Source organism: Chanodichthys erythropterus, chromosome 3 (genome assembly GCF_024489055.1).
Source record: "Chanodichthys erythropterus isolate Z2021 chromosome 3, ASM2448905v1, whole genome shotgun sequence".
Taxonomy (NCBI): Eukaryota; Metazoa; Chordata; class Actinopteri; order Cypriniformes; family Xenocyprididae; genus Chanodichthys; species Chanodichthys erythropterus.
In genome coordinates, this window is record NC_090223.1 from 71302989 (window position 1) to 71327478 (window position 24490).

A 24490-nucleotide genomic window follows, 5' to 3' on the forward strand; every position below is an offset into this window, starting at 1 on the left:
AGAAATGACTGGATGGATTTTTGATATTCGCTATCATTCCCAAGATATTCATCTCTGAATGTGACCTTGCTTGTGTTTGTTGTCTTATGCTAGTTAGCTTAGCATGCTAATTGCTTAGCATGCTAACCAGTTGTCATTCTCTTTAATGTGGCTCTTCAGTTATCAAGTTAACCATGAGCTTCATTAGCATTAAGTTAGCTTAGCATGCTAATATGGATAGCATGCTAAGTAATGCTTTTTTTGTGAATTCTTTGTTAGACTAAAAGGTTTCTTCCACAGTCTGTTGAATGTGCATCCTCAAGTAGCTCAATGTGTAAAGCCAGTTATCTGAAGAACCCTGTATCCGAAGTTAGTGGGTTCGAATCCCAGGTGGAGCGGTTTTATAAAATAGTGTGTTTTGATTCCTTTACTGCCTCTTAGATTAGAAATAAATGCTTTTTGTTTCATGCTGTGTTCATTTTCATCTAGGCTTATGTACATTCTGAGTTCATTCTTGCCCGTAATTCTGAACCAGCTGTTTCATGTTTGTTCATTTTCTGCTGTTTTTCCTCTTCCTGCTCTGTATTGCGCTACAGCATGATGAGCTGCAGAATGATCTAAAGTAGTTATTAAATATAACATTCAGTGCAGTTTTATAAAAATTCTTCATTTTGAGTTCATTTTCACATGAACTAATGAACTTCGGCAGGTGTGCCAATATTCACCTGCACAGTGGTGCAATGAGATGAGAAATGGACCTTGGACCCGGAGGTCGTGGATTCGAATCTTGTGTGGGGTTCCTTTATACAATTGTGTGTAATGAGTCATTTTGATACCTTTTTTATCCAAATAAGGATTGTGCTAATCTTTATTCCTCTTCAATGAGATACAAGTATTTTAGTTCATTCCGTGTTCGTTCTCTGAACTTCTATTGATTTTCATTTCATTTCCACCTGTCCTTCTGAACCAGATGTTTTGCATGTACATTCAATTTCTGCTGTTTTTGCTCTTCCTGCTCCGTATTGCGCTACTGCCCCTACTGGGGCTTGGCCCCGAATTGCTGCTTGCAGCTATATTCTTTCTTTATTTTTGTCATTACCCTTGCTCTTTTGATTGCGTTCCCAAGACGTTTACATTCAGTGACATTATTTCAAGTTTTTGTATCATCAGATAATAGTAAAATAAAATGTAGCTCTTCCTCCTCCCAAAGCCTCCAAAACAAAAAGCAACAAAAAAGAACTAATGAACAATATATATATTTAAAATGAACACAATGACTTCCAAAATGAGGTACTAGAAGTACACTCTGGGTTGTAATCCCAACATTAAGTGAGGGGGAAAAGCCTCACACGAAGCAAGGGCCCCCTCCCAGAACTAGTGATAACGCAAAATGAGTTTCACTCATTCCAGCTCAAACTTGTCATCCTCAAAGTAGGGTAAATTTATTCCTAACGCCTAAGATAGCATCAATTTTGTAAACTACAACCGTAGATCTAATCAGCATGTTTTATGTGTGGGTTATTGGTCTCAAAATAAACAAGCGAAAAGCACCTGTAGGACATGCCGAAATTTAGCTCCCTTGTCTCTGTGGCGAGGGGCGGGTTGCCATGGTGATGCGCTCTCCAGCTGATCCAGTAGGACAGCCGTGTCGAGACCTCCTGGGGTTCTTCCACCTCGATTCTCTGATTTCTCATCTTACGTAGAGCCTCCGCCGGGGTGTGGTACAACCGTGGGCCCGTGTCCCAGTGGATTCGAAGGTTTGGCCTTTAGCGCACTCTTAATATGTTTATAAGCTCGGCGCTGTTGCACCACTGCCGTGGTGTAGTCATGGTCAAACGTTACGGGCTTATCTCGTATGAGTATCTTTTTCTGCCACGCGTTTTTCAGTACAGTCTCCTTGATCCTTAAATTCAAGAAAGTTCATGATGATGCATCGTGGGGGGGCATCCGCGGTGGGGTTGGGGCCAAGGGAGCGATGAGCTCATTGTATTTGCGGGTCAGTACCCTCACTGATCAACTTTTCACTTCGAAGTAGGTTTTCAACGAAGGTCTTTGTGGAGTTGCCCTCTTCTCCTTCGCGGACCCCGTAAATTCTCAAATTATTCCTTCTCCCCCTTGATTCCAGGTCGTTAATCTTGTCCGACATCTTCTTTTGCTCCTTTAGTAATTGTTTGAGCGCGTTGTTAGCTGCCGTTGACCAGGTCTCAAGTCCTCCTATGCGATTCTGAGCTTCTTCGAGTTTTTCACTCTGTTCCTGCACCGCTAGCTTTGTCACTGTTAGTTGTTGGTGGATGTCATGTTTAAGAGTATTCATCTCTTGTTTCATGTCTGCTTTGAATGCATCCAGATCCGATTTCAGCTCCGTCCGTAGGCCACTTATCTGTTTGCTAATACTTAGCATAGTTTCGTGTAGGGTCTGTGTTGATGCCTCGCCGTCGCCATCTTCTATTTCAGCGTTCGCATGTGCTTCGTCTTCCCCCTGGCATATTTTCAGACAAAATTTGTCTATTTCCAAAGCAATCAATTTGAATTTCAGGGGAAAGTACAACCCAACTTTGAGGAGCTCAAAGACTAATCCGCCATACTGATCAGCCGTCAACCGGAAGTCTCTCTATTTTCTTGTTTTTAGTAAAATTAAGTCAAAATTAAGTGAGTTTTGTGAGCAAAATAATCTTAATCCAAACTGAAAACAAGATTATATATCTTATTTTTGGTTTGATATAAGATTATTTTGCTTACACCACTGGCATTTTTTCTAAATGTTTTGTTTGTTTTACTTGTCAAGAAAATGCATCTTGATTTAATAACTTTAAGATATATTGACTAGAAACAAGACAAAAACTCTAAGTAAGAACAGCATTTTTTGTTGTATCTGTACCCCTTACTGGAAGATTTTGGTTTTATAACTTAAAGAAAAACACTTCCTACACCACTTCATTTTATTTGAATTTTATTTATTTATTCATTTATTTATGTTCATTGTCTTTCCTTTGTCTTTAACTTACTGTTTGTAAATCTTTCAATTGTAATTGCCTTTTTGTTGATCTTCAATATGCTTATGAAAAACAAAAGGGATATAGACGTAGAATGAATGTTTTGCGCTGAGGCCGCACATCTGTCAAAGCGCCTGACAGGGCCATTACACTAATGCATTAGCTCGAAGCTTAAAATAAAGAATTCTCATGTTCTGATCAGCTTTGATCTCCTACCTTTCCTGCAGCTGCTCAATCTTTTTCCTCGCTGCAATTAAAAAAAAAAAAAAACGGACAATTTAATGCTGCAATTAAACACTGATTAAGGCTCTCAGTCCTTTTTTGTAAGAAAAACATTTTTCATCGGAAACGTTGAATAGACTGTCAGTCTATTCAGGCTAGAGCACAAATCTTAAACTACAGTTTTGAGTGAAGGAGTCACATGACTGTAGCCTGAGCTGAAACAGGAAAAACTACTTGTTTTTATCTGGATACTGCGGTGTCACAGTGAGCGCCAATACTGAGTGGAGGTAGTGCTTATGAAACTGGAAATAAATCATCTCATTGATCGTCTTTAAAGTCTGTTTCTCTGTTTGTTCCACTGTCATCGACAAAGATGGATCTGTATCTGGCCTGTCTTACCCTTGCTGTTTTCCTCTCAGCTGATGCTCAGTGTAAGTTCATGCTCTGTATATTAAAATCCTTCCACAGATTGGTAACGTTGTTGAATGACTACACAGTGATATGTTTATCTGATCATTCAAGCAGTCGATGACTAGTTGACTACCAATGGTTGATAATAAGTAGTCATTTAACACATTGAATGTTAAAATCATCTTCACATTTAAAAACTACTGGTGCTTTAAATCAGTGACAAATGAGGTTTTGTGTAAATTCCTTTAATAGTTAAATCTGCTATGCAATTCATCCTTTATTTCTCTGGGTATTTCTCATTTATCTTTTGATGTTTCTTTCATTTCAGATACACACAACTTTTTCAGCATTAATGGGTGTTCTGATACAGAAAAAGAGTCTATGTATGGAACTGACGGAGAGGAGATGTGGCATGCTGACTTTACTCAAATGAATGGAGTAGTTACATTACCTGATTTTGCAGATCCTATGAGCTTTGCAGGATTTTATCAAGAAAGCATTGCAGAACAAGAAGTGTGCAAGCAAAACTTAGCTGTATGCATTAAAGCTTACAAGAGCCCAGCAGAGGAAATGGGTATGATGTGAATTTCAAGTATGACTACAGTTTGCATGAGATTTTACGTCTTCCTGTACTATTTTTCTTAACATTGATATTTGGAAAAAGAAATGATATGAGCTCCATATTTTGCATTCAGTGTCATCAAGAGTGAGTTTTGTCTCACAACTGTATCTGATTTGTTTTCCTATGACTGAATTTTATTTGAATCCTGCAAAGTTCAACACATTTTTCCATGTGCACAGACCCTCCTGAGACCTTCATCTATCCGAAGGATGATGTTCAGCTGGGTGTTGAAAACACCCTCATCTGTCATGTGACGGGGTTCTTTCCTCCACCTGTCAGCGTCTCATGGACTAAGAACAATGTCATTGTGACAGAAGGAGTGAGTCTGAGCCAGTACCGCCCGAGGAACGATGGATCCTTCCACATATTCTCCTCTCTGAACATCATTCCTGAAGAGAGAGACATTTACAGCTGTACGGTGAACCACAGAGCCCTCCAGGGACCACAGACCAAAATATGGGGTAAGAGCCGCTCTCAAAGAGAAATCAAATCAAACTACAGTGAATTGACCCTTCGCAAAGATCCCCCCCCCCCCCCTTAGTTATTGTTGCTTTGTCCGACAAGCCAGAGTCACGCCAAACACAGTGAAAAATACATTGCGAAGCAGACAGCAGACTGTGGACAGACAAGACAGAGCAGGTTATTGATGATATTAAACAAAGTCCCAGCTTTCAAACTGAATTATTTTAAGAAATTAAAAAAAAAAAAAAAACTTTTTGTGTCGTGACGGATTGCTGTAGCACCTCAGCTCAAGAGGCTCATAAACCGATCATCTCTTCCTACTAATCCATTTATAGCATCAAACAAACATGAATGAACATCAGAAGGAATGTTGTTTCAAAAGCGGAAAGACGTCAATACACACCATTTTTTTAAGTTCAAGTCCACCGAAGTTAATCTTCTAACTCCTGACTACTTTGTTGGACAAAATGGCAGATTCTGTGTTTTGATTGGTTAGATCGCTTGTCAATCAAACTCCCAACGAAGGGTCAATTGTGTTATTCCCAGTTGTTATCTCCATGATAACGAATGATGTACGTATAAAAGAACAGTCATCATTCTGTGACAAATGATATCAGCATTACAGCACTGACAATCACTCACCAGTTTTTACAAAGAAACATCAATGTAACATTCACACACCTCACAATGATCAACAGGTGTCCGAGAGACGGCTGCTCACCCGCCCAGTCTGGGTCCGGCGCTGTTCTGTGGAGCTGGATTCACTCTGGCGCTGCTGGGAGTGGCTACGGGAATCTTCTTCTTTATTAAAGGAGCTGCGACTGACAACACAGATATGGCAAAAAAAGAAAAACATTTCATGCAATGGACCTACCAATAAAGACAGTTTCTCAAGGATTTTGAATACAGTGATACAGTGCATTTGTGTGTGATTTGAGATGATGGACACCTCTGCTGGTGTTGAAGATTGGCGGATACATAAATGTAAAGATCTGGTTGAACCTTGGATGAAATCACCTCATGAAATCTTTGCTTGCTAATTTCTATGTAGCACTGTTCATACATTACATTTACAGTTCATCAAGCAATCTGAACAAAACATAAGCTTGACTTAATAATTAAAATAGACACTTTTGCTACCTTCATACTAAATGTACTGAGAATGTACTTTTTTCATGAACTGAGATGCTTAGCTGTTTTTGTACTTAAAGATACACAAAGTAACTTTTGCTGCTCTAGCAGTTAATAAAGAAAATTAAATGTGGTTGAAAATGAAGTATTCTTAAATCCCATTTTTTCTTATATTCCAAATAAATATTTAAATATCTAGGGCAGTTTTACTGATTGATTTGCATATGCAACTTTCCCTGGAAAAAGCTGTTGGATGCAGATGCAGGAGGAGAAATGGACATACAGAAGAATATTTTACAGTGATATAAAGCAGTCATTTTAGCAGTTTCTTTGGAAATAGACATATGGAGTAGAAACCACATGATGGCCTTTAAAAACAGAGGAACTAAAAACAGTGAAGTGAATAACTGGAACAGAAACTGGTATGTGAGAAACCAATGAGCAGAAAACAAAGGCAAAAGAAGAACAGGGAAAATGAAATCAAAATATATAGAAACGACACAGACAGTAGTCACAACTATTTTAACAATGTTTTTACTATGTTTCTGGGCCCTGAATGTGGTAATTTCATTGCTTTCTATAGGAGATTAAAAATAAAACAAACTCTGATTTCATCAAAAATATCTTAATTTGTGTTCTGAAGATGAAGTCTTACAGGTGTGGAACGACATGAGGTAATTACTGACAAAAACTTCACTTTTGGGTGAGCTAACCCTTTAATTAAATATTTGAAATGAGTCATATATTTTAATCTTTCTTTTTTATGTTTGATTTGAAGTAACTACTTATGAGCAACAGTAGCTTATGAGAATCATCTCAATGTTGAACTGAGTCTGGCAAACTGATTAAAGTTATTGTGAGACTTTTGTTTTTGTTGTTTTTGTCAATTGTGAGCCGATGAACTACAGTAAATACTCATTTGATTTCACTACATGCTTTACTCTAGAGTGGATGGAACAAGCTGAACTGGTTTGATTTGGTGATTGTTGTTGCTTTGGAGTTTGTTTTATTGGCGATGGAGTGCGAGTGTGCACTTATTGGCCGAGTATTTGCCATGTGATATAACTGGGGACCCTGCAGGCTGTGTTATTTCCTCGGTTGTTGATTTGGTTTCTTGCCTTACATAAGTTACATAAGTTAAAAGATCATTGTTTAATCTGTTATTGCACCATTATTTACTTTTTTGAGCTGTGATTTTAAAAAAGAAAGCAGGATATTGCTTAGCAACACCTGACACATGATCAAGGAGCAGCTGATTGGACAGCTGTTTCAGACACTGACCTCATTAACATGAACAGTGTATTTGCTGCTCTCAGTTGTGATAGATAGTGAAAATGTCTGTGTTAAAGCTCTTTCATCACATTCTGATGCTGTCTGTATTCACTGGAGCAGGTGAGATAAATGGCCTTTACTAAGAGACAATGAAGAAATTATGATTATTATAGACATAGTGATGGACATATTAGTGTTTAACAGTGTTGGTAAGATTTAACAGCTACATTTTCTTAAACACTGTTAGTTATGATGGTTTACTGGTAGTGAAAGAAGGTACAAGCTCAGGGAGCTGCAGTGCCCCCTACCGACAGCTCTTTCACTGTATTGGAATTTAAGATGACATGGTTTAAAAAATTCTACTTTTTTAATTTGTTCATAAAATTACTCTAAAGATTATTTCACTTTTATATGTTGTTGAATGTGCATCAGTGACAGCGCTCTGATCCAATGGCCAAATGCAATCACCGCTTGATTCGCTGACCATAGCCCCGCCTCTTAAAGCGCTGCGCTCGTTCTCTTTTGACTTCTGGTTTGTATTTCCAGACGGATTTATGAATGAGCCACTTGTTTTAAAACCTTCCCGGTCTACTGACATTTATTAAGACATCTGCTTTAAACATTACAATGCTCATGATAACTTTTGTTAACAATACATTAAGTAAATCTACACCAGATGAAAAAGGTGACTTGACTAGAAATATACAGAGCTACTACACAAATGGAAGTTCAAAGACAATTTGCACGTAGTAAACACTCAATTTATATATTTTAAAATATCAACCTGGTCACACTGAGCCAATCTGATGACTTTCCTGTGACTGATCACGCTATTATACATGGACAGTACGAGTAAAGGCAGGAACAGAGAAACAGAGTGTTTTTTCATTCTTATGCAAGTTGAAAAAGCTTGCTTTTCTCCGAGAGCAATGCGCCAGTTTTTTGACCCAAGGGAGGGGTTCTTGCAGACCAATCACAGCGCTTGCAGTCCGCGTAGAAATGACGCGCTGTTACATTTTTGAAGAGGTGCACATCAGGCTATGTCGTAGGCTACACGTGGTACAAACAACCTACGCCGTAGCTACGCCGTTCACTCGACGCAGAAGTATAAATCAGCCTGAAGTTTTCTCAGTGTTCTACACCGTCAGCTGAAGTTGGTCCTCGTTGGCTTTTTTCCGTCCAATTCGACATATTGAATCGACGTTGGAGCTCAGTCGGGCCATATCATTATTCTAATTGGCTGTTCGGATACTGCCACCTGCTGGTTCGGAAAGGCATTTCATCTCACGCACCCCCCAGCACCCCCTGATAAAATGTGTTCCTGCGACTATGTACAAACTCTATAGATATTTCAATATTATGGCCATGATGGGATGTTTCAGAATTCTTGTAGAAATAACCTCACAAAGACTTTATTTTTCAGCTGATGGATATTATTATTACCGGTGGACACAGTGCATCTACAGCTCTCCTGATCTCAGTGACATGGAGTTCATTGAAGGCTCTTACTTCAATAAATATCCATTCTTGAAGTTCAACAGCACTGTGGGGCAGTTTGTGGGGTTTACAGAGTTAGGAGTGGAAAATGCAGAAAGGCTGAACAAAGATCCAGCGATCTTACAGCAATATAGGGCTCAAGTGGAAGTATTCTGCAAACATAATGCTGAACTTAACGAAGCAGCTATCTATAATAAAACAGGTATGTGACACAAGGCTCACATAGAACACTTCTTTTAAACATTTAAAAATAAATCAAATCATTTGTAAATGGTGTATCGCACCTTTCATGTAATCACAGTATACACGCAGTACAATGTGATTTAGGATGTGGCTGTTGTTGGTTCAGTGCAGCCCAAGGTGAAGCTCAGTTCAGTGATGCCGGGCGACAGCAAACATCCAGCTCTGCTCATGTGCAGCGCGTACGACTTCTACCCTCAACCCATCAAAGTGTCCTGGCTGAAGGACGGTGCGGCGGTGACGTCTGAAGTAACCTCCACTGAGGAGCTGCCTGATGGAGACTGGTACTACCAGATTCACTCGGAGCTGGAATACACTCCCGGATCTGGAGAGAAGATCTCCTGTATGGTGGAGCACGCCAGCTTCACCAAACCCATGATCTATGACTGGAGTAAGAGACAACACCCGTCAGATCACACCTTCATTAGCAAACGACACACCAATACAGCATCATACTAGATATAAACTGACCCTTCCGGTCAAACACTGCACTGTAAACATCAGTAACAGCTTTCAGTTGTCAGTGCTGGTAAATGACCACGGTACGACGTGTGTCCCTCACAGACCCGCCAACCCCTGAGTTTGAGTAGGATATCCAGCTGATATTCACTATTGAATCTGCCGCACTGCTGCTGGGAATCATCATAGCAGCTGCTGGATTCATCTACTACAAGATCAGATCAACACGTCTGTAGAGGTGAGAGCGAGCCACTCGTACAAACATATTCCAGTAATAGATTAATGTCATGGCATTATATGTTTCAGTTAATCTTTTTATTTTGATAGACAAGATCCTGGTATCACATTAATTTACTCAGGTATGACAAATTACAGCATTTCTGTGTGATCAAACATTATGTACCAATCATACTGAATAACATGAATATTAATCACACAAACTGCAGGTGCTCAAACTGACTGAAAGAAGCCTCATCGTGGAGAAGCACAAGCACACACTCTTTTCGACTGATGTTTCACAATAAAACACGATGATGGAAATAGAATTCAATATTTCAGCATCTGTAATCTTATTGACAGCAAAGATGTGAATGATTGCTGGAATGATGTCTTCTTTCTCCTCTGCGTCAGTTCTCTCCTCCTCTTCCTGCTCCACCACTTCTTCTTATTCTTGTTCTTTCTCCACTTTCCACTAACAATTGTTTGCTCTGGGAATTCACATCCCCATTTAAAGTTTATTTTTATAGCTGTGTAAAGAGTTTAATAAAGTGCATTTTCTGTGCAATGGCAGTCTGGCAGATACCAGATAATTGGTGTTAATTGAGAAGATACTGTGGGCCTCATTTATAAAGTGTGTGTACGCACAGATTTGATCTTAGAGTGTGCAAACTAAAATCAACGTCAACGCTCATATTCATAAAAACAGTCTGACATTGAAAAGTGCTTAGTGTGGTGGTGTGGGTAGGCCTAAGGGGTAAAGGAATGATGAATGTAATTACATTTCTGTAACAACATTTAAAATTACACAATATTTGCAGCTATTTTACAAATATTGTGCATGTAAAACATATAGTATGTACACAATAAGTGTGTTAGTTTAAATGTCAGTACATAGCAGTTAAAGACATCTAATAGACGGCGTGGGGAGAAACAGTACTTTTTTGCCTCGCCTATAGATGATTATGTACACTGTATGGGAATATGTATGATAAATGCTAAAAAGCCTACCTTAATGAAAAACAAATGTGATTAAATAATTTTTGTGTGCAGCTGATAGCTTATTTATAAACCCTGTCGAAGCCTCTGCAGTTTAGTTGGAATCGATCTGCCATGTTTTTTGCATCTTCATCCAAACAAATTAAATTTCTGCCTATTTATTTAAGTATAGACAAAGCTTCTGTGTTTGTTCTTGGTGCTTACTGTTTAAAACAGTCTGGTCAATAAATGGACACATCAAATGAAGTGTGTTTAAACTCACTGTACCACGTATTAATATGTGAGGTGTGTTCACACGAGGAAGAGTTTGATATGTCCGGGAGTCAGATTTCAGTACAGGCAGAACATAAAACTTCAGATCGAGGTTTTTTGAACTTGGTGTAGAAATGCCACATAGCAGCTTTTTGGCATTGCACCAAGCAAAAATAATGATTGTTACAAAGAGAACAGATGAAGTGTTTTCCCTAAAGCAAATACTCACTTTATTCCTGTTTTCTGCTTCTGCATTTTACAGACCCAATTAGATAAATGATGCAGCTATAATTGTGTGGTGTGTTGGTGTGGATGTTTATGTGTTTAATAAAAAAATAATATTTGAGAGAGAAAAACATTTCCTGAGAACAGGGAACGAGACGCTGCGTCAGAGTGCTAGAAAAACCGCTGTCTGAAACACTTATCCAATCTCAGCCCATGACGTCATAATCATGTGACCTGAAAGTACAGATGAGCTCAAAAGTTTACATACCCCTTGCAGAATAGGCAAAATACTGGAAAATCAAAATGTCAGTTTCAGTGCAGCTTCAAAGAGCTTTAAATGATACCAGACGAGGAATAAGAGTCTTATCTAGAGAAACCATCTGCCATTTAAAAAAAAAAATGCAACTGTATATACTTTATAAACACAAAATATTGCCTTGAACGTATTTCCAGTTTCTGTATTCTTCAAAAAGCTTATGCTGTATGACCTACGTCTTCCCTATTCTACTTACAGAAAAAAACAGAACTTAATTAATTTCATGTTTTGTGTATTTGAATTACACTTACTCAATTTGTCAATTTCATTGTTGAGTGTATTGTTTGTGTCACGGGTGTTTTGGTTTTGGTGTTCACGTTTATGATTCTATGTCTTTTATTTTGTAGTTGATTCATGTTGCTTGTTTGTGTCTTGTTTCCCTTGATCCTCATGTTCTTCCTTAGTCCATGTGTCATGTTCTCATTGGTTGTTTTTGGTCATGTGGTTTACAGTTATGTTCTGTCATTGGTTCTTATGTTCCTTGTGTCACTTCCCCATTGGTTGTCCTTGATAATAATGGTAGACTAGCCTCTTCATCTAGTTAGTACAGTAATTAATTTATCACTTAAAACTTGCATATGAAATAATAATTAGATTTAATTTAAATCCATTTTGTTGGCCATTTTATTTATTGTTTTTTCCATTGCTGCTGACACAATTAGCAGATATAGGACGGCCGGGCTGAGCAATTGAACAGTAATTTTACATTTATTTTTAAAGCTTTAAGTCTAAAATAGCAACACAAAGGAGGATTTATAGAGTGTAACTTACACACTCTTCTTAGATCTCATTAAGTTTATGTGATGTCAGTTCATAATTCACCGTCATTGGTAAAGTGCTGTCAGACAGATTCACAATCAACACAATGTGTTTCTTGTATTTATAAAGGCTACACTAGTATTTTATTCACTGATGTTTTTTCTTTGTTATTCTTCTGAAAACAGGCCATTGCTTCTGTATAAATTTTAATTGACACTTTCTAAATTCTCAGTAAATGTACACACATATGAAATATAGATATGTGGTGAGTATTTCTTTTTTTCCTTATTGATTATCTCTAATTTATCAGACAACAAACCTGACAACCACATAAAACCATATAATCTATGCAAATTAGCTCAAAAAGGAATCATGAATAATTAATCACAACTCATTTTAATTAATCATCAATATTTAAATCAGTTAATCAAATGAACTTGATTAGCTGAATTAATATTACAATCATTAATCTGTTCAGCCAGTACTGATTGTCCATCAACTCTTCAGAAAGGATATTTACCCGTGGCCACAGAGGAAATAACTGTCTTCGGTAGCTGTGATCGTATTCGTTATCAGTGTCATTGATTAATAAGCAGATCAGAATCAGCTCGCAAGAGTGTGCACACAAGTGTTATTTAGCTAACTCAGGACGAAATACTAGACTAAACACACACAGACACACACAAACACACTTACACAGGAAATGAGAGAGTGGACATGAGTTGAACTGTATCATAACAGGAGAATGGAGCGATGAAAAGAGTCATTTAACCAGCTTGAAGAACCATCAGTTTCTCTCTCTAAAGCACATTTGTTAATAAAGGGGTTCACAATCTTAATACTAAATCTGTGCTGTTCGGATCTGCAGTCTCAGGAGAAATCATTGATGGTCTGGTCCGATGATGCTGAAGTTGTAATCAATATCTTCATTAAAATTAGAAAATGAAGACACCTCGTATCATTAATTGAGCCGGTTGACAAGGAAGTTGCGCATGGCTTAAAGGGAACGAGGCCTGGAGCCGGGTGGGATCTCACGTGAGCAGTCCGTAAGTGTCAGCGGGAACAAAGAAGAACCAGAAGAGAGAACACAATCTGCGTGAGGTTTTTTAAGAAGTCACACCTCTGAGTTTTGGCTTGACCAATGAGAAAAGTGTGATTCTCAGGTGGGAGGGTTTCTTTGTTTGAAAGCGAGTTCATTTGCATGAGGGGAGTCAACTAGTAAGTTTGTGTCCATTTTTGCTCTGATACATATAACAAATATACAATGTATTCTGTGATATTGAGATGTCCACCAAAGTCATTAGGAGTAATTTAATATGAAACACTACCTAGATGGACTACAATATCTAGACGTATCTAGAAGTGTCTTTTTAGTGTGTAAGTGAGTGTGTGTGTGTGTGTAAGTGTGTGTGTGTGTGGCAAACGGGGCAGACCTTCAGGAATCTGCATGCTGTGAAGTTTGACATACAACTGTGTGTTTGATCACTCTAGACTCGACATCAGAGAACCAGAAAGTCTCTTTTAAGAGCATCCACATCACAATTTGATTTGCTAAATAGGCAGCAACTCACACAAATGACCCTTGACATTGAAGACTTTACTTGTTATTGATTTAATTACAAATATGCGAAAATTTCATTTTTAATTGGACTGAACCTTTTAGCAATATTTTTGGTATTGAATAAACTACATTTATACATGAAATTTTGCTTATTTTACTTGATTACTGATTCTTGAGAGATAAATTGTGTTTCAGTTTAGATTGACACATGAATGAACTCATACAACCTTTTTAACATGTTTCTTTGTATCTTATTTGTCACAGTTTTTATTTCAATACAAAGATTATCTGGTAAAACAGTTAGATTTCTATGCACTTCTGTGATTGTAGACAATGCAACGTGTGAACAGGACTTTTATTTTGGAGTGACGACATGACGTCATAAGACGGCGCCGCGCTCCTGCATCTGCTGTGATTCTGCTGAAGAAAGGTTTGTTTTAAAAAGTTAAGCTGTTTTAAATGATAGAAACAGTTCAATAGTTGTTACAGTTTTTTAAAAGCGATGTGAAGTGAGTTTATTTACTATTTAATGCAACATTGTGATTCTTTATCTAACATTAATGAAGGGTTTTGTGTGTAAAGCTCATCCACTGATGAGAAACAGTAAACCTGCGTCTCATTTCTCTCTCTATATATATCATAAATCAGTTTATCATGAACACGAGTTCAGTCTCTGGAGAGTCATGATGGAGAAACTGAACTTTTCAATTCCGAGTCAATTGAATCAAACACTTTGAGAAATGATTCAGTGAATCACGACACAGTGAACATGAATGACAACAACAAACAGTAACAAACTAACTAATCATGTTTTCATCAGTGTAATCATTTAAATATAATATATAATTAATTAAATTACCAAATGTAGATAATAAATGCCTAAATATTAAGTGTTTATTAATTTGCAGCGTTAGTTTTGAGTGTTTTTTAACCGGTCATTGAAGACCATTAACTCTGTTATTCTCTTCTTAAAGATGGCGTTTATTAAAGAGGAGACTGAAGATATTAAGATAATTATTAAAGATGAGACTGAAGACGTGAAGATCGAAGATATTGAGGAACAAACAGGTTGGTTTTATTCTTATTGTTTTATTGATCCTAAAATGTCCAGCTCTACAGAAATAGAGAATATTTTGTGCAACATTAAACCCAACATCTACTTCTGAATAGACAATGAAAAAAAATCGTTGAGCATCTTAATGCTCAAAAGTGCTTTACTTACATTTTAACATACCTGAACATAAACAGCAGTAACTGAACATTAAATCAGGCAAAAAATAATTATTTTATAAATAATAATTTAATGTGTGTGTCATATGGAGAAAAGTCAGCAGGGGAAGTGTGTAAAACATTTTGAAGTAGAATCGAGTGAACTGATAATATCCGATGAAACCAGTGAAAATATTCACCATGTCATTTGTGGTTCAGGTGTAGGTTGGAAATCAATAAGCGCTGGCAGATGAAATGGTGTGAAAATGACATGTTGTGACAAAATTATCATGGTTGTCGTTTACATGTTTTTGTTAATGTTCTGCAAAAGTTCTGATACAAACTGAAATAAGTTCAAAAGGTCTTTTATTAAACTAACAAATTAAATTAGCAGTGTACAAATTTTAGTTGAAATCCGATGACTCTGTGAGGCCTTCATAGGGAGCAATGACATTTCCTCTCTCAAGATCCATTAATGTACTAAAAACATATTTAAATCAGTTCATGTGAGTACAGTGGTTCAATATTAATATTATAAAGCCACGAGAATATTTTTGGTGCACCAAAACAACAAGATAATGACTTATTTAGTGATGGCCGATTTCAAAACACTGCTTCAGGAAGCTTCAGAGCACAAATGAATCAGTGTATCGAATCTGCTGTTCGGAGCGCCAAAGTCACGTGTTTTCAGCCATTGACGGTTTGACATGCGATCTGAATCATGATTCGATACACTGAACAGAGCTGTTGCAAACATATCCACATTGCTATGATCAGATGCTTTCTTTATGCTGCCACCGCCAGTGGCGTAGCGTCTGGGCATGCAAGGTATGCATGTGGATATGGGCCCGGGCAGATTGGGGGCCCGATACGGCCTACCCCAAACTACCCATCCACGTGCACGTCTGCACATTTTAAGATACTGCACAAGATGTGAATAAATGTAACTCGTACACTCATTGGGGTGGATACTCTTTGTTCAACGAAATAAAATGCACATAAAATGTGATGGAAAAATATTTAGAGAAGAAACTTATAGTAAATTTATTAGGAATAAAAAGTGCATTAAAAAAGACAGAATAATTAATTCATAACTGGAATAATCTTCGGACTCATCGCATCTGAAATTATGCTATGATCATTCTGAAATTCCAAAGCAAGAGTCGTATCGGTCGAATTCAAACATAGACTGTGTTGAGAAGCCGTTTTATCACTCCTATAAATGTTTTTACCATTTCCGTCTGCATGTTAGTGATAATATCATTCATAAATAAATTGAATCTCATCATAGATTCAAATCTATAAATCAAAATGTATTGCATTTATGAAGAAAAAGTTGAGCACCTAAGGCTCTCTCGCTATTGCCTCAATGGTGTACAGAGTCTTTGGGTGGATTAGGACTGTTTGTGATTTGGTCTTAGTGATTTAGGAGTCCTCTGGTCTACTCCTAACGCTTCACAGATTTAGGAGCTAGTTTTAGTGCTAAAATGCTTTGTGAAATACTCTTAGAGCAAAAATCTAGGACTCCTAAAATTAGGACTGACACGCCCATTTTTTTTAAGAGTTTCTCCTAAATCAGCAAGTTAGGAGCTACTTTTAGCCTTAAGATGTTTTGTGAATATGGCCCCAGGTTTCTTTCTGCCTGCCGCTCCACAACAAACTAAAAAACAACTTCCGTCTGAGAACACGAGTAATTCAGGCAGTTGTACAATAATACAATCTGTTAGCACCCTCTGCTGGACTGTCTTGCACTTTTCTTTACAACAATACTGATATGACTTCTCCCGATAGTGAAGGCAAAAGGTCAGAGACAAATTGTGTGGGGTTGCCCTTCTCGATGTTCTCAGAAAGACCAGCTATCTTGATAATTTGTCAATGAGATCTGGCCTCTAAATCTGTTACCTTGGACTTCAGAGATGCATTCTCTTGTGATAAACTTGCTAGAGTGCCCTCCACTGTGTCGGCTGACGAGGACGAGCCTTTTTGACAATCTTTTTAGATTTATTCATCATCAGCATGTTAATTATGTTGAGTGATCAATTTAAGCAAGAGCAATGAAGTTTTAAATGATTCATTTCAACAAGTGTGACGGAGCTAAGTGAGAACGGTTCCTACTTCATGTGCTGCTCTCTAGCGCCCCCTTCCGTCATCATTAATCCTGAAGTATTTCTACACCTCTAACGCCTGTTTCACACATAATCCGTCTGCAGTGCGTGTGCGGTCCGTATGCAGTGTGTATGTGTTGCTGAAGCAGGAAGCGGCCATTGTGCTTTCACACAGCACACGTTTGCAGTGCGTAATGTTATATTCATTACGCTTATATATTGACAGTTGCTGGAGTAGTTTAGTACACGTAAACATGACACAAAGATTTGAAAATTTACTGTCGACACCAACAGTCGACGAAACTGCTTCCCATGCCTTTTCCTTCGCATTCAAATCTTTGTACAATACATTCTGCGGGTCATACAGAATTTTATGTTTTTCCACCTCAACGATGAGACGAGTGTCATCCATGTCACCTTGTTTTTGAATAGGTTGGTTTAGGTCCGCCTGTCACGTCATTGCCTGCTGGGATGCGAGTTTCCCTCCAACGATGGGGAAAAACATATCTGATCGCATTATGCAAGTAAACACTGTTCATTTTTTTTTTTAAATAAAATAATTGTTTTGAAATGATACAACTGAACTGTGAAATTGAAATGTTTCATTTTGGCATGAATATAGCTTGTTGCTGGCATGGCGTTAAATCATTAAAAAAAAAAAAAAAAAAAAAATTCTTTATGTAATGTACTAAATGTAGGCTACAAAGTAGTTTAAATGTGCATAATTTCTTTTTTTTTTTTTTTTTACAATTTCAGGTCAATCCATGTTCATTTTGCCCACACACAATCTGCTGTGCTGCACTTGCAGCACAGCAGAAATAGACTCGGTGCGGAAACGATCTCTGCACTGCTGTATACGCACCGCACCTGGAACGGATCGACGGACCGCAACCGCGTGCAGTGTGAAAGCTCTAACCTGTTAACATGGGTACGGAAAAAAATACGCAACGCATACGCACTGCAGACGGATTATGTGTGAAACAGGCGTAAGGCTGACATTGTTTCTGCTGCTGCCGTCGGTGTCTCTGTGCTTGGAAAATTCTGTCAGTTAGGTCACGTGAGGTATCAGTCTTTGGTATTGTGGGTATTTTTACGAGTACGTGTACAAGTATATGAGCTTGGTATCAGGTCCGATACTGATACTGGTATTGGTGCATCCCTACTGAAAACCCCTGATTTAGATCATGCTGAGGTTGTATGTGTAATCATGGGAGCTGATTAATTATTGTTCATGGTCATGATGCCACCAGCTGGCAGCAATAAGTGTGGCACATATTCAAGCATTTAAAATAGTTCTTTATTATTTTTTTATAAAAAACTGACAACTGACTACAAGTCGGCTCCATAGCAGATTTCAAGCAATTAAGAGCTTAGAGAGTTACATGTAAAGTACTTGACAGATTCTGCTAGTATTGGACATTTACAAGTAACAGTATAACTGTAAAATGTAAGTTTTGTGCTGAGGAAAGCACATCTCATAAGCATTAATTCTTTAATTGTTATTTTTTTTTAAGTTGCCAGCCATCACCAGCATTTTTGATTATTTTTACAAAACTTTAATGACCCCAGAAGATTTTGTTGTATGAATAGCTGAACATGCAATATGTCAAGAAAAATAACACAGATGATTGCATTAGTTTGCATGTACTTGATCAAAGCTTTTATCACTTCTTCCTGCTGCTGCTGCTTCTTCTGTGTTTTGATCTGGAGGTTTTGTACTGATTCAGATAAGTAAAAGCACCCCTACCGTATACCAGGAAAATTCTGTCAATGGCGGGAAAGTGTTGTGTCATAAATTATTCTCAAAATGTGTCTTGAAACAGAAATTAGTGGGGTACTCGCACTAGGCGATCGAAAACGTGCCGAGCACTTTTGACCCCCAAAGTCTAGTTTGTTTGGCTAGTGTGATTGCTGTAGTGAGATCGCTAACCGTGCCACAGTACGGAACAGCTACTACTTTTGTGTGTGCTATGTCTGACAGCATTACAATGACAAATATCTTCTATTACTAATAGAATAGTTCACTTTTCAGTTAAGTTAATTAATTCAAGCATATTTAGGTTTATAACAGGTCTGGTTCTCGCCTTATTAGTGAACAGGAATAGTAGTCTGCAAATTTCTCTATCAATGTCAGCTCTCCTCTAACAAGCGAATGATCTTCACCAGATGTAAAAAATACAGGAGACATACAAAATGTGCAGTGGTGGGTCCCTGTGGACCAGGTTTGAAAACCACTGGTGTATTGAGTATAAGATCTATAGACGGGATGGGCAAATCTGGTCCTGGAGGGACACTATTCTGCAGTTTACCTCCTTGATCAAATACACCTGCAAAATTTAACCCAACCCCCAAATTTAACCCGTATTCTTGAGGACTGCTTGAAAATTACAGGCACGTGTATTTAATTAGAGATAAAACTTAACTCTGCAGGTCCTCCAGGACCAAAGCTGCCCATCCCTGATCCATTGGGTAGGGTATAGATCAGGGGTGTCCAACCCTGCTCCTGCAGAGTTACCGTCCTGCAGACTTCAGTCCCAACCCTGCTCCAACACACCTGTAATTATCAAAGAACCCTGAACATCCTGATTAGCTTGTTCAGGTGTGTTTGATTGGAGTTGGACCTGAAATCTGCAGGATGGTAGCTCTCCAGGAGCAGGTTTGGACACCCCTGGTATAGATCATACATGTTGTTGGTTTTGATGCTTTAAATGTCTAAATTGTTTTGTCTATTTTCCTCCTAGACCTAACGGCACTGAGAGAGGCTAGCCATGAACTTAATGAAAGGGAAGAAGAGAAAGAACATTATGATAAACATGATTTCATGACTGGGGAAAGGTCGACGCTGGCTAAAAAGACTTCCTCACGAAAAAGAGTTCAAAAGACAGGAACTAAAATATATTTCACCTGCCAACAGTGTGGAAAGAGTTTTGATCGACATATAAAAGTTCAAGTCCACATGAGAATTCACACTGGAGAGAAACCTTTTTCTTGCTGGCAATGTGGAAAGAGTTTCAGTCAAAAAGGAAACCTTAATGTCCACATGAGAATTCACACTGTAGAGAGCCCATTTGCCTGTGTACAGTGTGGACAGAGTTTCAGTGAAGAAGGAAAACTTGAAATCCACTTGAGAATTCACAAAGGAGAAAAGCCTTACAGCTGCCAAGAGTGTGGAAAGAGTTTCATACAAAAAGGAAGCCTTAAATACCACATGCGAATTCACACTGGAGAAAAGCCTTATACCTGTCAAGAGTGTGGAAAGAGTTTCCATTATAAAAGAAACCTTAAGGTCCACGTGATAATTCACACCGAAGAGAACCCATTCACCTGCCAACAGTGTAGAAAGAGTTTCACTGGAAAAGCAAACCTTAAGGTCCACGTGATAATTCACACCGAAGAGAACCCATTCACCTGCCAACAGTGTAGAAAGAGTTTCACTGGAAAAGCAAACCTTATAGCCCACATGAGAGTTCACACTGGAGAAAAGCCTTACACCTGCCAACAGTGTGAAAAGAGTTTCAGTGAGAAAGGAAACCTTGCAGCCCACATGAGAATTCACACTGGAGAAAAGCCTTACACCTGTCAAGAGTGTGGAAAGAGTTTCAGTCATAAAGGAAACCTTATAGTCCACATGAGAATTCACACTGGAGAGTGCCCATTCGCCTGCCAACAGTGTGGAAAGAGTTTCATTGGAAAAGAAAGCCTTGACATCCACATGAGAACTCACACTGGAGAAAAGCCTCACACCTGTCAAGAGTGTGGAAAGAGTTTCAGTCATAAAGGAGGCCTTAAGCGCCACATGAGAACTCACACTGGAGAAAAGCCTTACACCTGCACTCTGTGTGGGAATGGCTTTTCACAGAAACAAATCCTTAGGGAACACATGAATATTCACACTGGAGAGAAGCCTTTTACATGTGATCAGTGTGGAAAGAGTTTCGCACATAAATTGTCACTACATTGTCACATGAAAATTCACACTGGAGAGAAGCCATTCATGTGTGATCAGTGTGGAAAGTGTTTCAGATTAATGGGTAACCTTAAGGAGCACATGAGGATTCACTCGAAAGAGAAATCTTTTAGAAGTCGTCACTCTGGAAAGAGCAGAGGTGTAAAGAGTACCTGAAAACAATACTTGAATTAAAGTACAGATATCTTATCTGCCTCATCTCCTAAATCAAACACCTGCGATTCACAACTAACTGCTAATGCACTTGTATTCATGTAAAGTAGCCTTGTTGGCAAGTTTGGGTGAGTAAAGGCAAACATACAAGATATAGTACCTACAATGCCTTCTTTATAGCAGAAACTGCTGCAGAAATATTAGGTGCCATGCAAAATATAATGTAAGTATTGGAGTAAAACATACATTTACTTGTTTACTTGTCAAGTAAAGAGTAAAAGTTGCTAATATCTTGATACAAAGTATCCAAAAAGATACTTAAGTACAGTAACTAACTGTATTTACTCAAATACTTTACACCACTGGGAAATAGTTCCACAGACAGTCTCCGTAACTGGCAGATTTAAAGAAAATTACCATCATTTGGCAAATAAATAAATAAATTACGGACAGTTACAAACACATTACCAATCATGTAGGCTTTAAACATAAAGCTTATGTTTAAATGTTTTTCCACTTGCGTGAGCAACATAATATATAAATCAAAAGTATTAGTTCATACAGGGTTCCCACGGGTTGTGGAATTTTAAAATTTCTATTCCACACATTGAAAGTCAGGAAATTTTATATTTTTTTGTCCAAGTCATGGAATATCAGGGATTTTTGTTTGTTGCTTTAAATTTTAGTTTCCATTTATCAAAATGTATTCTATACCTTATTTTTTGTTTTTGTCATGATGTTTCACGCGTTTTATATTGTAGTGGTTAGGCTATTTTTCGGCGCCATTTTATTTCCTTGAGCTTGTCAACTGGCAATCACTTAATCAAATGCAGTCACCTGTACCACCTGTTAACTAAGGCAAACATGCCAGGAATATGTCAATTCTGATGGACAGAATAAGGTCTCTTAAGGATGGATGTGTTTTCCTTTTTGATGAAAGCTTTAATCAGAAGACCCAAACAAAACAAATGGGCATTCATTTTAGATTTTAGGACAATGATGCTGTCGTTACACGCTACTTCACTTCTGGATTCATGGGCCACAGCAGAGGATATGGTGGAGGTCTTCCACAAGTCAACAGAGGGGTTGAATTACAAAGGTCTTGTACAGCTTTCAATGGATGGACCTAATGTTAATTTTAAATTCCAAGACCTTATACAAACTGAACTTGGACAAAGACTCTGTTACTAATTGTGGGTAGCTGTGGCCTACATATTTTGCATTGGGTATTTGAAAAGGGTGCAGATGCCTCAAATTGGAATGTAGACCAGTTCTTAAGTAATGCTTATTGCCTACTGAAAGATTCCCCTACCTGAAGAGAGGATTGTGCTAAAGCTGTCGGACAAACATTTCCTCTTATGCCACCCAAATTCTGTAAAACAAGATGGGTAGAGAATGTCCCAATTACAGATGGAATGACCAAACCCTGGAACTAAATCCTATACTACTGTTAAAGAAAGGTGCAGAGACCCACTGTTGCCTGCAAAGGTTGCACCTTTCTTGAATCTATATCAAACAGACTTTGCTAATGTTATCAGGTCAATTATGGATCATTTTATCAAGCCTGATATGACACAGGTCAGGTAGATACCCTATTTTATAAAAAGGCAAGAGAAAAGGTGTACGAAACACTGTGGAATATTGTGTCTCTCCTCCTAAAGCTCTCGCATGGAAATGCAACTGTGGAGCGAGGTTTTTCAGTCAATAAACAAATTGAGGTTGGAAACATGAAGGAAAGTGTGAATCATTTGAGGTCAGTAGGGGGAATTGATAACTTTGTGGTAAATAAGGCCTTCAGTCTGCATCCTTGTCAAGACAATACATCTTTCATCTTGAGGAACAGAAAAGACTTAAAGGAGCAGAAAAACTAAACATGAAAAGGAAAACTCTCTTTGATGAGATTGATGAGCTGAAGAAAAAGAGAGCACGCCTCCAGGAGGATGCCTCAGCTATGGAGCAATCTGCTGATGACCTTGCATTAAAGGCAGAAAGTGTAGGCAATCTTACATTGATTGCTCAGTCAAACGGGTGCGTTTCCCAAAGCAAACTATGGTTGCAAGTTCCGTCATTACCAATAGAGTCCAATGGGACTTACGACCATGGTTCACCAACGATGTTTTCGGGAAACTCACCCCAGTCTAACACGGTCTGCAAAAATTAAATGTGAAGAATGAACTTGATCACAAACAGAAAATCCTTGTTTAACCCCTGAAAACAATTAATTTCTGTAGAAATAGTTCAGAAAAATATCAGTCCATTTAACAAATAAAAGAAAACAAAAAGTAGCGTGAATGTGTTTAAGTTAGTTTTGTAATAAAACAACTGTGAATAAGTAAATAAAGTTTGAAAAACACTGTTTGTGGCTGTTTTTTTTGTCTGCTCAGTGCTCCATTCATTATAGGTCATGGAAATTCAGCTTTTTAGTTTGTGAAGTTCAAGGAAAAGTCAGGGAATTTGACATTTGGCTTAGAGTGGGAACCCTGTTTACATAAATATAAAGTAATGAATTTAATAAAACATTTAAACGTGACATCTATGAAATATAGTGTATACAAAGAGAATCACAATGCTGACAAGACATGTTCAGTAACAACTTTTGGATTTAAAATAAAAATAAGTAAATGTTGTGTTTGTGATAAACAGCCTCAGATCAGTTGAGCACTGCAAACCTGGCATCTGTGAAAGCACAATAGCATGTGCTGCTCCTGCATCATACTGCAAAGACATGACGATGGTGCGTTTCCGCTCTCCTCCGCTGGCCTTCCTGCGTTGTTAACCAACGTTTCATTTTGCCAAAAATATCCAAAGCTTAAAACCTAAAGAATTACCTATGTGCAGATGCGTCGCAATAATTTAACATGAAACAAAATTGCACCATCCCGTAAATAACTGGACAAAACATACGAGTATGCCAATCTCCTCTTGCAAAGGCCTCGGAGACTCCCAACTGTCACTGGCCTGAGGTTGTAGGCTTAACGTTACAGTAGGTGTGCTGCTTCCAAGTCCTGCGAATGCCACAGGATAGTTGATTCTAAGATGTGATCTAAGATTAGTGGTATTTCCTCAAGAAACCGATATTTTCTGCTACAAATACGGTATATTGCCTTATCCAATATTTCACAGACCTTGAAAATCTGTCTGCAACGGCAAAATCCAGCCAAAAGTCCTGTAGTTTTACATTCAAGGAACTTCCTCAGGACTCAGTGTCTAACTCAGTGTTTCCCAACCTCTGTGCCGCAGTACACTAGTGTGCCATTATTAAATTATCAGCCCAGGTCTGCTGTCCAAAGCAGACAGACCTGGGGGCTACAGGCTAGAGCCCTGCATTTAAGCCTGAGCGGGTTTTGACTCATTTATGCCTCAGGGCCAGGTTAGGGCCTTTCTACAGGCAGTTTCACAATTTCTCAGAGGGGAAGGACTAGACACTGAGCAGCATAATG

The 24490-nt window shown here is 38.2% G+C and overlaps 3 protein-coding genes and 1 pseudogene across 3 annotated transcripts in view; 3 read left to right on the forward strand and 1 right to left on the reverse strand.

The window, feature by feature from the left end:
• The window catches only part of LOC137006158 (zinc finger protein 585A-like), a 567148-nt gene that overhangs the window by 238227 nt on the left and 304431 nt on the right, over positions 1-24490 (reverse strand). The gene's annotated exons all lie outside the window — the stretch shown is intronic.
• Positions 3549-5812, forward strand: LOC137007349 (RLA class II histocompatibility antigen, DP alpha-1 chain-like). Its single transcript, XM_067368727.1, has 4 exons — positions 3549-3625; positions 3934-4179; positions 4407-4688; positions 5388-5812. Exons 1-4 carry the CDS (start codon positions 3568-3570, stop codon positions 5567-5569), a joined length of 768 nt encoding a protein of 255 aa, XP_067224828.1. The 5' UTR covers positions 3549-3567; the 3' UTR covers positions 5570-5812.
• Positions 7125-9844, forward strand: LOC137007375 (H-2 class II histocompatibility antigen, E-S beta chain-like; annotated as a pseudogene).
• Positions 14591-23316, forward strand: LOC137006620 (oocyte zinc finger protein XlCOF6-like). Its single transcript, XM_067367530.1, has 2 exons — positions 14591-14684; positions 19672-23316. Exons 1-2 carry the CDS (start codon positions 14591-14593, stop codon positions 21051-21053), a joined length of 1476 nt encoding a protein of 491 aa, XP_067223631.1. The 3' UTR covers positions 21054-23316.

Excerpts from the sequence above, each read along its gene's own strand:
- LOC137007349 (XM_067368727.1), top strand. The coding sequence starts at position 3,568 with ATGGATCTGTATCTGGCCTGTCTTACCCTTGCTGTTTTCCTCTCAGCT. Across the intron at positions 3,626-3,933 it reads CCTCTCAGCTGATGCTCAGT|ATACACACAACTTTTTCAGC; the intron begins GTAAGTTCATGC and ends CTTTCATTTCAG. Across the intron at positions 4,689-5,387 it reads ACCACAGACCAAAATATGGG|GTGTCCGAGAGACGGCTGCT; the intron begins GTAAGAGCCGCT and ends AATGATCAACAG.
- LOC137006620 (XM_067367530.1), top strand. The coding sequence starts at position 14,591 with ATGGCGTTTATTAAAGAGGAGACTGAAGATATTAAGATAATTATTAAA. Across the intron at positions 14,685-19,671 it reads AGATATTGAGGAACAAACAG|ACCTAACGGCACTGAGAGAG; the intron begins GTTGGTTTTATT and ends TTTTCCTCCTAG.